General features: G+C 37.3%; 1 protein-coding gene and 1 long non-coding RNA gene across 2 annotated transcripts in view; one reads left to right on the top strand and one right to left on the bottom strand.

Moving 5' to 3' along the window:
* PDGFC (platelet derived growth factor C) overlaps positions 1-13,318 on the top strand; it is a 200,749-nt gene that overhangs the window by 113,486 nt on the left and 73,945 nt on the right. The window contains exon 2 of the mRNA XM_078069359.1: positions 896-1,091. Within this exon, the coding sequence (XP_077925485.1) occupies positions 896-1,091 (196 nt within the window). The remainder of the gene's footprint in view (positions 1-895; positions 1,092-13,318) is intronic.
* On the bottom strand, positions 7,285-11,345 carry LOC118519121 (uncharacterized). The gene is made up of 2 exons (XR_004909009.2): positions 11,253-11,345; positions 7,285-7,456 (listed from the first exon to the last, which is right to left on the bottom strand). It is a non-coding gene; the product is annotated as an uncharacterized LOC118519121 (long non-coding RNA).

The raw sequence follows: 13,318 nt of genomic DNA, 5'->3' as shown, positions 1-13,318 counted from the left end.
CTGAAACTTATTAAAATTGTTTTGGCCTTTTTAACAGTAAAACAGGTTATTCTTTAACCTAAATAACCTTCTAACTAATGCATGACCCTTGATATTCAGTCTTTTAAATTCTAGAAGTTTCTTAGAGCAGCATTCTTTTTTTTAAGATTTTATTTATTTATTTATTTGAGAGAAAGAGAGAGAGAGTGAGAGCGAGCATGATTAGGGAGAGGATCAGCCAGCTGGAGAGGGACAAGCAGTGCTCGCTTCGGCAGCACATATACTAAAATTGGAGAGGGACAAGCAGACCCCCGCTGATCATGGAGCCCCACGAGGGGCTCAATCTCATGCCAAAATCAAGAGTTGGAGGCTCAACCAGCTGAGCCAGCCAGTGTCCCTAGAGCAATATTCTTAAATTGCATTTTATCAGTGTGAGATAATGTGATGTGAGTAACAAATTCTCAATGAAAAGTTGTTGCAGTTGCTGTAGTTGCTAATAAAGAATGGGGGAAAATTCACTATCTGTATTTTTAAAAATAAAATTATATGCAAGTTTCCTTTTATTTTAATATGACTCATCTTTTATTCATTCTTGGAGATTCGTGTGTTAAGTCAGCCCTATTGTGATTTTAGGAATCCATGAGTTGGTAGTTTGGCATTCCAGTAATTAAGAAGACTAATGTGTTATGCTCTTTTGAGTATAAATGCACACAGGTTTCTACTCACTATTGTTAAAATAATCCTTTTTTTCTGCATGAGTTCTGAAAAGAGTGGCACTTGGTTTATATCGTATGAGGCATACCCAACACTTGTTTGGGTTAAAATATGGATGATAAAAAAAAATATTTATTTTGAAGCCTGTAGTTTTTTAGATGTCTGAGCTAAATGTATGTCTCTTCCTATATTTTTGCTTTAGGAGTACAAGATCCCCAGCATGAGAGAATTATTACTGTGTCTACTAATGGAAGTATTCACAGCCCGAGATTTCCTCATACTTACCCAAGAAATATGGTCTTGGTATGGAGATTGGTAGCAGCAGAGGAAAATGTATGGATACAACTTACATTTGATGAAAGATTTGGGCTTGAAGACCCAGAAGATGACATATGCAAGTAAGTTATCATACTTGAAGTTCAAACAGAGTGTAACTGTTGTATAGAGTCTTTCAAGTTGCTTCATTTTAATGTGATTTTTTTTAAATTTTATTTTATTATGTTACGTTAATCACCATACATTACATCATTCGTTTTTGATGTAGTGTTCCATGATTCATTGTTTGCGTATAACACCCAGTGCTCCATTCAGTACGTGCCCTCTTTCATACCCATCACCAGGCTAAGCCATCCCCACCCCCATCCCCTCTAGAACCCTCAGCTGGTTTCTTGGAGTCCATAATGTTGTGATTTTAAATGGCATCTTTTTTTCTGTTATGTTTTTCTGATGATCCAAGAAATTTGCAACCTTATTCAAGCTATGTTTCTTTTAAAATCAGAAGACACGTACTGTACGTATGCATTCGTTGGTTTTATCTACTTTTGAAAGTAATTCGAGGTAACTTATGACACAGAGTATGTAGAGAATAAAATAATTTGAAATAAGGGATAGAGAAAGAAAAGCCAAATAAAGGAATGTAGTTGTGCCAGAAAACATAAGTTATGATCAGCGCTAAAAATTTTACATTTGAGCTTCCTGATAGCCAAGTCAATAAAATAAACAATAAGTATATAAAAGAAAAAGCAGTATTCATGGGTACATACTACCTAAATACACATATGGATGCTCACACAAACATGTAGGATTAAAGAAATTTGGGTATTTCATCACAGAAAAGAAATGCAATTCTGAAAGCAGAATTAGAACTTTAGGCTAACATTATGGTTTGCCAGGTAGAAATCCATCGTAATTCTTCCAGAAGCATTCATGAACCAAAGTCAGCTGGAGTATCTCACCCATGCAAAAGACCACCTACTGTATGTCATACAAATATTACTCTTTAACTCCTATGTGAATACACTTGTCAAGGTTGGGTGGTCTTATTGAAGACTTTTCACTTCAATGGCATTTGTATATCATGAAAATATTTTACTTGAGCTTCTTTGTGGGGTGGTTTTCTCTTTGATATACAAGTTAAAAGAGAATTTTCACTTTATGGTATATTACAGATAAATATTTCAATACAGATGAAATAAACTTTGTACTTGCTGTCATCACAGTTTATATCTTTAACATTTGTATAATGACTTTTTTTTCACATTTCTTCTTTCTGTGACTATGCATTTCATGTTATTTTTTTCTTCCCTTGCATCTGTAATCTTTAACTTTGAGAACTAGAAGCTATCCTATCTGTCTTTAGAGACTGTGTTTTTCAACCTTTCATTTTATGCGTAAGGACACAGATCAGAGAAGTCAAGTAGTGGCCCTAGATCTCATTCATATTTTATACCTAAACAAATGCTCCAATCCATTTTTCCTAACACCCATGTAGACAGTTTTACCATGCTGTCCTACACCTCCTGTATCTTTTCATATGCAATAGTCCGTAGTCTTGTTAAAACTTATGAAGGCTTTAAGATTTTGCCCTCTGTGCAAAGAATCACATTACCCTCCCGCAGTTTCATGCATGCCAATCAAAGACAGGAGTCTCCTGGGTCAGAGAGATCAACAGCAGTAGCCAGAGTATTAGCCCTTCTTGTGCCACTTGCCCTGGTTCCTGCTCCTGCAGGTCAATGCCAAGAGGGCCACTGAACACCTGCATATCTAGTGGGTTTTTTAATAGGAGAGGCATTATATGTATGTGTGTATGCATACATAGTTATATGTATATATGTGTAATGTGTATTAGTAGTTAAATAAGAAAAAATTAAAAGATCATCCGGCATGCCTCACCGAACTTGTGACTGAGCTCACTCAGCATTAGACTCGATTTAAGAAAAGTGATACTTCCAGTATTTCTGAGCCCCCTTCCCTTGGTTCCTCCCTGATTACATCTTCTTCTTGTCCTTGCAAATTGTTGGCCTGGGTTTTTTTACTGCCATCTCCTGTTTGACCACATATACATTTCCCTATAAAAAGTAAATTGGTTATTTTCTGCCTGTTTTGAAATCTAGGTCAGTGGGATAATACTGTATGTGAACTGAACAATATGATGTTTTAAAGTCAGTTCATGTCAGTGCAGATAGCTTAGATCTTTTGTTTTCCTTGATGCATAGCATTCCATTGTATAAAGAGTTAACTTTTTTGTTTGTTTTACTTGATTAATGTTTGGCTTGTTCTCCTTGTCCAAAAGTACAAGAAAAAAATTTTGAGTCTATACCTAAGAATCATATTGCTGTCTTAACACATTTATCTTTTCAGCTTTAGTAGGTAGAGTTAAATTGATTTTAAAAGTGACCAATTTACGCTTCTGTCAACAATATGCAAAAATTTCTGTTGTACCACATTCTCAGCAACCTTTTGGTTATCATTCTTTTAATTTTTGGTAGTATGATAAGTGTAAAATTGTACCTCGATACTAATTTTTATTTGTATTTCCGGATTTCTAATGAGGTTGAGAAATTTTCATATTATCATTGGCTATTCATATTTCCTTTTCTGTGAAATGTCTGCTCATGTCTTCTGCCCAGTTTTTATTAAGACTGGCTATTTAAATTTTGCTTTTCATATTTAAGTCTTTGATTCATCTGTTATTATTTTTGTCTATGGTGTGAGGTTTTTCATTAGGTTATCCAATAGTGTCCCAGCATCATGTAGTGAATAGTCACTCTTTCCCCCAGTGATGTGCAAAGCCAGCTTATTCATAATCAGACTTCTGCATATGATTTGGTCTGTTCCAGAGCTCTCTGTTCTTTTCCTTTGCTCAGTTATGTCCATCTGTGTTCCAAAATGATGCTGTCTTAAGTACCTAGCATGTAGAAGCTATGTGATAGGGCAGTCTCACCCCATTTTCTTCTCCTTTGGAGCATCCTTGCTATTTTTATTTTTTAGAAATAGGTTGTTAAGTTTCTTGAAAACTCCTATTGTGATTTTTATTGTGATAGCATTGGATGTATATATAGATCATTTTGAAGAAAATTGACATCTTAATAGAAATAACTTTCATCTTGGAGAACTTTATGTTTCTCCATTTATTAGGGTCTTCTTTATTGGCTATACATTTTTCAAATGTTCTTTTCAGAGCATAATTATTTAGATTCATTTCTATATTCTTTATAGATTTGCTAAAATCCCTTCTTGAAAAGTACATTTCTAATTGTATATCACTGGTATATAGAAATGTAATCGATTTTTTAGTATTGATCTCATATCTGGCAAACTTGCTATAAGCTTTTATTTTAATAATTGTTCTGGGAACTATTTTGGATTTATGCAAAAAATCATATGATTTGGGAAAAGATTTCTTTCTTCCTTTCAGTTCCTTTACTCTTTCTTTTCCATCTCTTATTAAGCTGTTGGTTGTATTAGTAGGTATCCCTGTCTTCTTTCTGATTTTAGAGTTTGCTTTTTTAAAAAAATAAACTTTGAAATTTGGAATAACTTTAGATTTGCAGAATGTTGCAAAGATAGTGCAGAGTTTCCATATACTCTTAACCGAGGTTCCTCCAGTGTTAACATCTTACAGAACCATGTTACATTTGCGTAACTAAAAACTTGACATGCATGCAATACTATTAAACTACAGACTTGATTCAGATGTCAGCAGTTTTCCACTTTATGTCCTTTATCTGTTTTAGGATTCTTTCCAGGATAAGCCTATTGCATTTAGGTGCTCAGTCTCCTCCGATCCGTGACAGGCTCTCTCTTTCCTTGTATTTCATGACCTTGACAATGTTGAAGAGTATTCATCAAGTATTTTGTAGAATGGCTCTCAGTTTAGGTTTTTCAGATCTTTTCTCATGATTACACTGAAGTTACAGATTTTAGGGAAGGATTCCAAATAGATGATAGGCCCTTTTCCTCAGATCATATCGGAAAGTACATCCTATATACCTCACCTATCACTGATGATGTTAACCTTGATCACTGAGGGTGAGTTGCTCCTCTTGGAGGCATGTAACTAAGTCCAGCCCACATTCAAGGAGAGAGTGATTAAATTCCACCTGCCAGGGGCGCCTGGGTGGCTCAGTTGGTTAAAGCATCTGCCTTCTGCTCGGGTCATGATCTCAGGGTCCCGGGATTGAGCCCTGTGTTGGGCTTCCTGCTCAGCGGGGAGCCTGCTTCTCTCTCTGCCTCTGCCCCTCCTCCCTGCTTGTGCTCTCTCTCTCAAATAAATAAATAAAATCTTAAAAAAAAAAGTTCTACCTCCTGGAAGGGGCAGATATATTATATATATATAAAATTTGGAATTTTCCAGTAAGGAAAATCTGTGCCTTCTCTTTCCTTCCTTCCTTCCTTCCTTCCTTCCTTCCTTCCTTCTTCCTTGCTTCCATAATTTAATCAGTATAGACTCATGGATATTTATCTTATTCTTTGTGTTGTAATCCAGTGCTATCATTATTTACTCTGTAGTTGAAATTGTTCCATATTTGGCCTGTGCGGGTAAAGGGTTTGATGTTGATATACCAATATTGAGTATGATGATTAATGGAGGTTTTTTCTTTATTATTTCAAGTACTTCCTTTTTTAGTTTGCTAAGAGGCATTTTACCATTTGGGAAAAATTTTTATTCCTTTAATTTCTGCACTTAAAAATAAGTTACAGATGCAATGACATTTTATACTTAATAAATCACCTAAGAACAAGGGTATTTCTTATGTAATTTCAATACTTCTTTCACATGCAAGAAATTTAATATTAATATGAAACTATTACCTAATATATAGTTGGTTTTTCAATGTTTCCCCTGATCCCAAAATGTTAACACTTCTTTATTTTCTTTTTTCTTATTATGTTTTGATTCAGTAACAAATCATTGATTATATTTATTATAACTCTTGCCTTGCCTTTTCCTGGCTTTTATGATATTGATATTTTTGAACAGTCCAGGCCATTTGCTTTGTAGAATCTCTTAGTGTCAATTTATCTGACTATGTCTTCATAATTAGGTCCTGTTTAAATATTTTGGCCAGAATGTTCTCTAGGTGATGGGCACTTCTGATTGCTCATAATATCAGGTTATTGCGTTTTCAGTGCTGTGAGCTTGATTTCTCAATCCTGTTTTACATTCATCCTACTAATTTTGATAATTTTTATTTTTGTCCATTTGAAGATTTTTATAATATCCATTGTTCGCTTCTTTTAAGCCATAGCCATACAGAAGCATATTATTCATTTTCCATATAAATATATAAGGTTTTTAAATGCATTTTTTATTATAGATTTCTGAATTCACTTTATTTTGGGTAAGAAAAAAAATATCACCTGTTTGTGATTGTTTAAAATTTAAGGCTTGGCTTTATTTGCTTCAGATTTTTAAGTTTTCCAAATGTACTTGAAAAGAGGGTATATTCTTCAGTTGTGGGGTACAAGTCTATATATGTCCATTATATCAGTTTGTACATTTGTGCTGATCACAGCATCAGGGTCTTTCCTGATTTTTTTTTGATGTATCAGTTACTGAGAGAGAGGTATTAAATTCTCCTAATAGAGGATAAATACACTTGTCAGTTTCACTTTGTAGGCCTATCATTATTTTTGTTTTATATGTTATTTTTTTTATGTTTTAATTTTTTTAAAGATTTATTTGAGAGGAAGAGAGAGAGCACTAGCAGGGGGAGGGGCAGAGGGAGAGGGAGAAGCAGACTCCGCTGAGTGGGGAGCCCAGTGATAGGCTTAATCCCAGGATCCTGAGAGCCTGACCTGAGCCGAAGTCACATGCTTAACCGACTGAGCCACCCAGGCACCCCTCTTTATATGTTTTTAAATTATGTTAATTGGTGAACACAAGTTCAGAGATCTGACCTCATTTAATCTTTAGTAATGTTTCGTTTTTGCTTCAAAGTATACTCTGCCTTGGGGCACCTGGGTAGCGCAGTAGTTAAGTGACTGGCTCTTGGTTTTGGCTCAGGCCCTGACTGCCCTGCGTCGGGCTCCATGTTCAGTGAGGAGTCCGCTTGGGATTCTCTCTCCCTCTGCCCCTCCCCCCACTAAAATAAATAAATAAATCTTTTAAAAAAAGCATCTTATGCCTCATATTAATAAAGCTAGATCAGGTAATTGTGATTACTGTTTGCCTGGCATTCTTTCCATTCTTTTACTTTTCAACTTTCCTATGTCCTTCTTTGTGCATGTTAGCATGTATGTCTATGTGTTTTTGGTTTTCTTTTATTAAAGGAATATGAGTAGCACTAAAAAATTCAGTAAAAAATCTTTATATTTTAGTTAGGAATTTAATCTAGTACATTGAATCTTATTTTGCATATAATTTTGGATTCAGTGTTACCATTTATTTTGTACATGTCATTTGTCCTCATTTTTTTCTGTGTCTTCAATTTCCTTTCTTGCATTCATTTAGTTTGTCTTCTCGTTCCATTTTTCTTTTCTGTGGATTTAGAAAGTATACATCAACGTCATTTTAAAATGGCTACCTTAGAAATGCCTACTTAACTTAATATCTAAAGCTAGTCAGTGTTTACCTCCATCCCCAAAATATAAAATTCCCCGAGAACATGTTAACTGCTGTGGAATGCTCACTCCCCAGATATCACCACACTTGGTTGATAAGGCAGAGCTGTGTTTATTGCTCACCATGATGAGAGAGAAGGCCACCTCCACAGATGTAATAGTGTCTGGGGAGGAAAAGCAAAACCAGATTTTGTTGAGAATTGGAAGTTTGATTTCAAATGGATCTTTGAGTATGGAGATTTGATGAGGTTTGGGAAAGGTTCATGATATAATAGTTTAGAATCTGTTGAAATAAGGCAAGGATTTGCAGGTGGTGAGTTCAGCAGTTCTGGGTAGTGAACTGTTGCTGTTTTTAGTTGAAGGAGTTAATGGCTCTTTATGGCAGTTCCCGTAATGAACAGTAAAACGTATTGCCTGGGCAATAATGAAGACCATAAAATAGTAATGTCTTGTTACTGTAAACAGTTAACTGGGTGGGGTAGATGATTTCATTCTTATTGTCCAGGCTGGTTTGGTTCTCACCACAGCTGCCCCCACTCCCAATTGCTCTGTGGTGTAGTTACTGAGGATTTTAGTTTTGTATTTTTTAACTTCCCGAGTAAGACATTGTTTTATTATTTTGTATAAGCGGTATTGCTTTGGCTACACCCATGTGTCTACTTTTGGTGCTAGCCATTTCTTCTTGCATTTCAGAACTTTTTTTTGTAGAATTATTTTACTTCTTAAGTACAGTCTTTAAAAGTCTCTTAAAGTGAAAGCCTGTTGGCAGTAAATACTAAATTCCTCTGTGCTTGAAAATTTCTTTTTTTCACTTTCATTCTTAGAAGTTGGTCAGACTGGATATAGAATTTGAAGTTGTGTGTTTATTTTTTTCTCAATAGCTTGAAGATACCATTCCACTGTCTTATGGCTCCGGAGAAGTCAGTCTTCAGATTGTGGACATAGCCTTATGGTCTACGACTGAGTGGTACATTTTACAGAGGGAGACGTGTGCCTAGCAGGGGTGAGAGGGAAGGGATGGGGTTAGGATCCAGCCCCAGGCTTCTTGTCCTCAGTAAGCCCTGCGCCCCTGCTCTTGTACACCAGGGCCCAGCAGATCCTCACAGGATTCCAGAGCATATTTACCTCACAGAAATCTTGATTCCTTGTATTTATTTGTCTTCCAGAGAATTCTCTTATTTTCATGACAGCTCAGTATTTCATTAAAAACAGTTATTTTCTTTCAATCATTTGTTCAGTAATTTTAGTTTTAATGTACCAAGAAGATTTTCTCTAATTTTGTCCACAATATGATTGATATGTAGCCTATTGCAAGCAGAATAAAGTTTTTCTTTAACAAGGCTTGGTACCGTCAAGTTCAAGTTTAATTTTTTTTAAATGGCAACATTGACTTTTCTCCATTACAGTGCTGTAGAACTAATACAAATTGTGTCCCCACCCAAGTGCATTTTAAGAATTTAAACTGCCCCATTTTAAATATTTTCTCAAGTGTGAAACATAGAGGAGTCTAGAAAACCTGAATCACTATTTTAAGTGTATCTTTAGAAGAGGACAGACTCAGGTGAGATGTTTCACTTTTTCCCCATAGCACTATTGGCCTCACAAATTTTCTTTCATAAAGAAAATGATAAGAGTGAGCTGTATTTTTATGCTATTTAAGATTGATATTATTACAAGGAGCAAAACAAGTCAGATGCAAATTAGATTTTATTGTTTTAACAAACTGACAGGATATGCAGGCAGTATGGTGGAGGGTATCAGGTGGAATAAGGAAGGGGAAGATGAGTGTGTGTGCGTGTGTGTGAGAGAGGGAGAGAGATGTCTTTCAGTGTTGTCAGTGTGTGTGGCTCTTACATTAATGACATAATGGTGTACCTAGGAGGACTCATTTCTAATGGAAAACTTCTTTCTTTTAGTTCTTTTTGTTTGTTCTTCTAAAGCAAATAGCCTACTCATTACGTATAAGATTTTACAAAGAGATGGACCATAATGGACAGCATTTGAAAAAAGATAGGTTAATCATTCTGCCCAATTTAAAATAGTGCCTCTTCTTCACCAAAACGACTGAGTTTCTTTTGGAGGAAATATTATAGCCCATCCAATTTGGAAAAATTTTAATGACAGAAATGCTAAATATGCTAAATGAAATAAACAGCTTCTTTTTTTAATTATTTAGAATTTAAGATGATCAAAATTGTTAGCTTTTTAAAAAAGATGTATTTATTTGAGAGAGAGAGAGAGTGCGCAGGAGGAGGGGAAGAGGGAGAGCGAGAGGGAGGGAGAGAGAGAAAATCTCCAGCAGACTCCCGGCTGAGTGTGGAGCCAGAAGCCGGGCTCCATTCCAGGACCCTGAGATGGTGACCTGAGCTGAAATCAAGAGTCAGATGCCACCCAAGCGCCCCCAAATTGTTAGGTTTTTTTAATTAAAAAGTCTTTCGGATATTTTCCTCTCTTCCTGCTATTTATGATAGAATTAATGTGACATTATTTGCTCATTTATGTACTCTTACATTGAAGGAGCACTTCTTGAGCGCTGTGGGAGGTAATAGCGGGACACGGTGATTAGGAGATGTCTCATGCCCCCAAGGAGCTCACTGTCTGGGTAAAGAGACAGACAAGTAAATAGGCAATTAAAATAAAATGCCACCAACTCCAGAATGGTAAACACAGAGTATAGTCATTACTGTAACTGGTTATGTTTGGATTGCTGTGTTGACCATGTTCTAGTTCATACCCTAACTGTGTATCTTACCAGCAGCAGTCTATAAATAAGTGTTATTAATTTTTTTTTTTTAAGATTTTATTTACTTATTTTACAGAGAGAGAGAGAGTTAGCAAGAGCAGAAACACAAGCAGGGGGAGTGGGAGAGGGAGAAGCAGGCTCCCCGCGGAGCAGGGAGCCCGATGCAGGGCTCGATCCCAGGACCCTGGGACCATGACCTGAGCCGAAGGCAGATGCTTAACGACTGAGCCACCCAGGCGCCCCAGTAAGTGTTATTAATTTATCATGGAGAAATTGGGATGCGGGAGTTAACCCTGCCCAGCAGACCTCAAAAACTCAAATACTCATTTTTTTTGTCTGTTTCACTCTAGTAGATATAACTTTCCAGGACAGTACAGATTCTTTATGTCAATTTTACAATGCCAGTGCAAGCTGTGAATGATAAATTTTTTTTTTAAGATTTTATTTATTTATTTGACAGAGAGCAACACAGCAAGAGAAGGAACACAAGCAGGGGCAGAGGGAGAGGGAGAAGCAGGTTTCCCGCCGAGCAGGGAGCCCTATGCGGGGCTCGATCCCAGGACCCTGGGATCATGACCTGAGCCGAAGGCAGACGCTTAACGACTGAGCCACCCAGACGCCCCTGTGAATAATAAAATTTTAAGGAAATAATTGTTTTATGAAAACTATGTAAAAATATTTGTTAGTTCCATGGCCATACAGCTGAAATTAAAAAGGCGAAAGATTTATGCTATCTGAAGAGAAACCAGAGTGTCAGCTGAAATTAAAGGAAGGCAATATATTTATTCAGCTGATGATGACTTTAGAGACCCGTAAGTGTATCATAAGAATTTTATTTTCCAAGCAAAATGTTTTCATGAAGCCCTTAAGAGGATTGAGAAAAGACAAAGGCAGCAGTAGTTACTAGTTCCATAAGCGATCTTAAGTTTTAGCGTTTAGAGTCCCAACGGTGTCACATGCAGCTCCTTACCTACATAATTCCCAGCCTGAGTATGCAGAACTGGTCCTGAGAATAAGTAGCTGGGTGTTGAACTATAATGCAGAACTGCAGTCTTGTTCATGATGGCAAGAGAAAAAAGAGGTAAAACCAGAAAGTCAGGTACACTGTGGGAACCTTACTATAAGAGCTAAGGTGTGCCTGGTGGCACAGATGTCGGTTTGGCCACTTTCTGCGAGATGCCTACCACGACTGCTGGCAAGGGGGAGGGGCACCGGACCGCCTTCGAGCATTTCCTTACTCATCCCCAGGACTTACTCTAGGGGCCTGTCTATGCCAGAGCACATGCAGGTTGGTTACCTAAGTAAGTCGCTTCTTTTTGAAGGAGCAAGGGGAGGGTGCATTGGAGGGAGCTGTGTAGGCAAACAGTAGTGTCTGCTCTTATCCTAACTAAAAAGTGACGTAAACATTTAAGCATAGAAAGATTAATTATAATCCAGGAAGTATGGAAACACAGTGTGTATGAGGCCCTGAAGCATGGGTAAGACTTCCGTGGCTCACAAATGCCTAAAAGAACTCCGTAAAAGCCAATTAGAATAAAATAAACAGTGTAGCAAAGAGGAATGAGCACTCCACATAGAGTCAGACTGGAGGTAGCAAAAGCCTGGAATAATTTGTAAGCCATGAGTTTCTCTGGAGCTTGTGAGGAGGTGGAGGTGTGATAAGGGGAGGCTGTACCGTGGGTGGGCTCAAACTGTGGGGAATTTTGAATAGTATGCTGAGGGATTTGCACTTCCGTTCTTCCTTTCTTGTGGTGTCGGAAGCTAAGGGGTATGTTGCAGATCTAGGTCATACACTGGTCTGTTTTAGGAAGAGAATACCGATGGGAGGAGAATTTGAAGGCAACTGGAATCATTAGGAGGAATTTTGTTATTTCTCCTACACAAAATTTTACAGTTTACATATTCTCTCAGACCTACATTTTGCCTAATTATTTTCTCATTGGTCTAATCACAGAAAGCGTATGTTCTGCTAACCACCTTCACTGTTAGAGCTCTGCGTGGGTGGGGAGGGTGCGTGGGTGTGTGCCCAGGAACACATGTGCAAAGAAAATCTACAGATACCCCAATGCTTCTTACTTCAAAGATACCTTCTTATTTGCTCCAGGGCACAAGTTTTGGAGAGGAACAAAATGACCAATTTCAACATTGCTGACATTGGAAATATTCATATTAAATGCAACCAGGGAAAAACTTAGAATGTTAAATGGTCATTTTATTATAGAGAAGAGACAGATGGCTTTCCTCTTTTCTCCCAGGGTTAGGCCAAGTTTACAAGGGCTCTGAGAAGAACAGATCATACAGAATATTGCACCGTTGTCTAGGAACAATATTACAATTCTGTGACAGGTGTGCCATGATAAAAGTAAAGTTTCCCTAATAGGTAGTGGTGTAAGTCGAAAGATAGTAGCGTTCGAACACGGAAGTATAACCGTAAGGCTCTTTTAATTTCAAGTAACCACAAGTAAGTAACCAGCTTAAAAAGGAAATATTTGGATTATGTTACTGAACATTTCAGGGATAGGCTTTATCCAGGTTCTGAATGATGCCATCAACTCTCTTTTTCTCTGCCTCTAAAGACTCGCTGCCTGTGATTGACCTCATTTTCAATCAGTCTGTCTTCATAAAATGGAGAGAAAGCCACAGAAGTGCCAAGATTTTAGCACTTGCCACCTTTGAAGGATACAGGAACTTTTCCTATAAAAGCTCTCAGGAGAGTTTTGATTGGTCTGGTTTAAACCAAGTTATCTATCCCTGGGCCAATTAATGTAGAGGGATCTTAGCATCATGTGTCACTGCGCTTGGCAAGATTTGGGTTGAATACCCATCCCAAAGCAAGAGATGGACCGTGATTGGTGGAGAAATGGTCCCTGAAAGCAAAACTGTTTCTTTTTTTCCACCAGAAAGAGGAAGAGATACTGGTGGTAGAAAAATAACAATCTCCACTCGCAGTGTGAAGAACCACAGGGAGTTGAAGTGCAGCTTTCACATCTACACTTACTGTTTTTCCTACCTGCATTTCTGGCCACAGAGTCAAAT

This window comes from Halichoerus grypus, chromosome 3 (genome assembly GCF_964656455.1).
Source record: "Halichoerus grypus chromosome 3, mHalGry1.hap1.1, whole genome shotgun sequence".
Lineage (NCBI taxonomy): Eukaryota > Metazoa > Chordata > Mammalia > Carnivora > Phocidae > Halichoerus > Halichoerus grypus.
The sequence above is the reverse complement of the archived record's forward strand: the minus strand, read 5'-3'. Positions and strand labels throughout refer to the sequence as shown.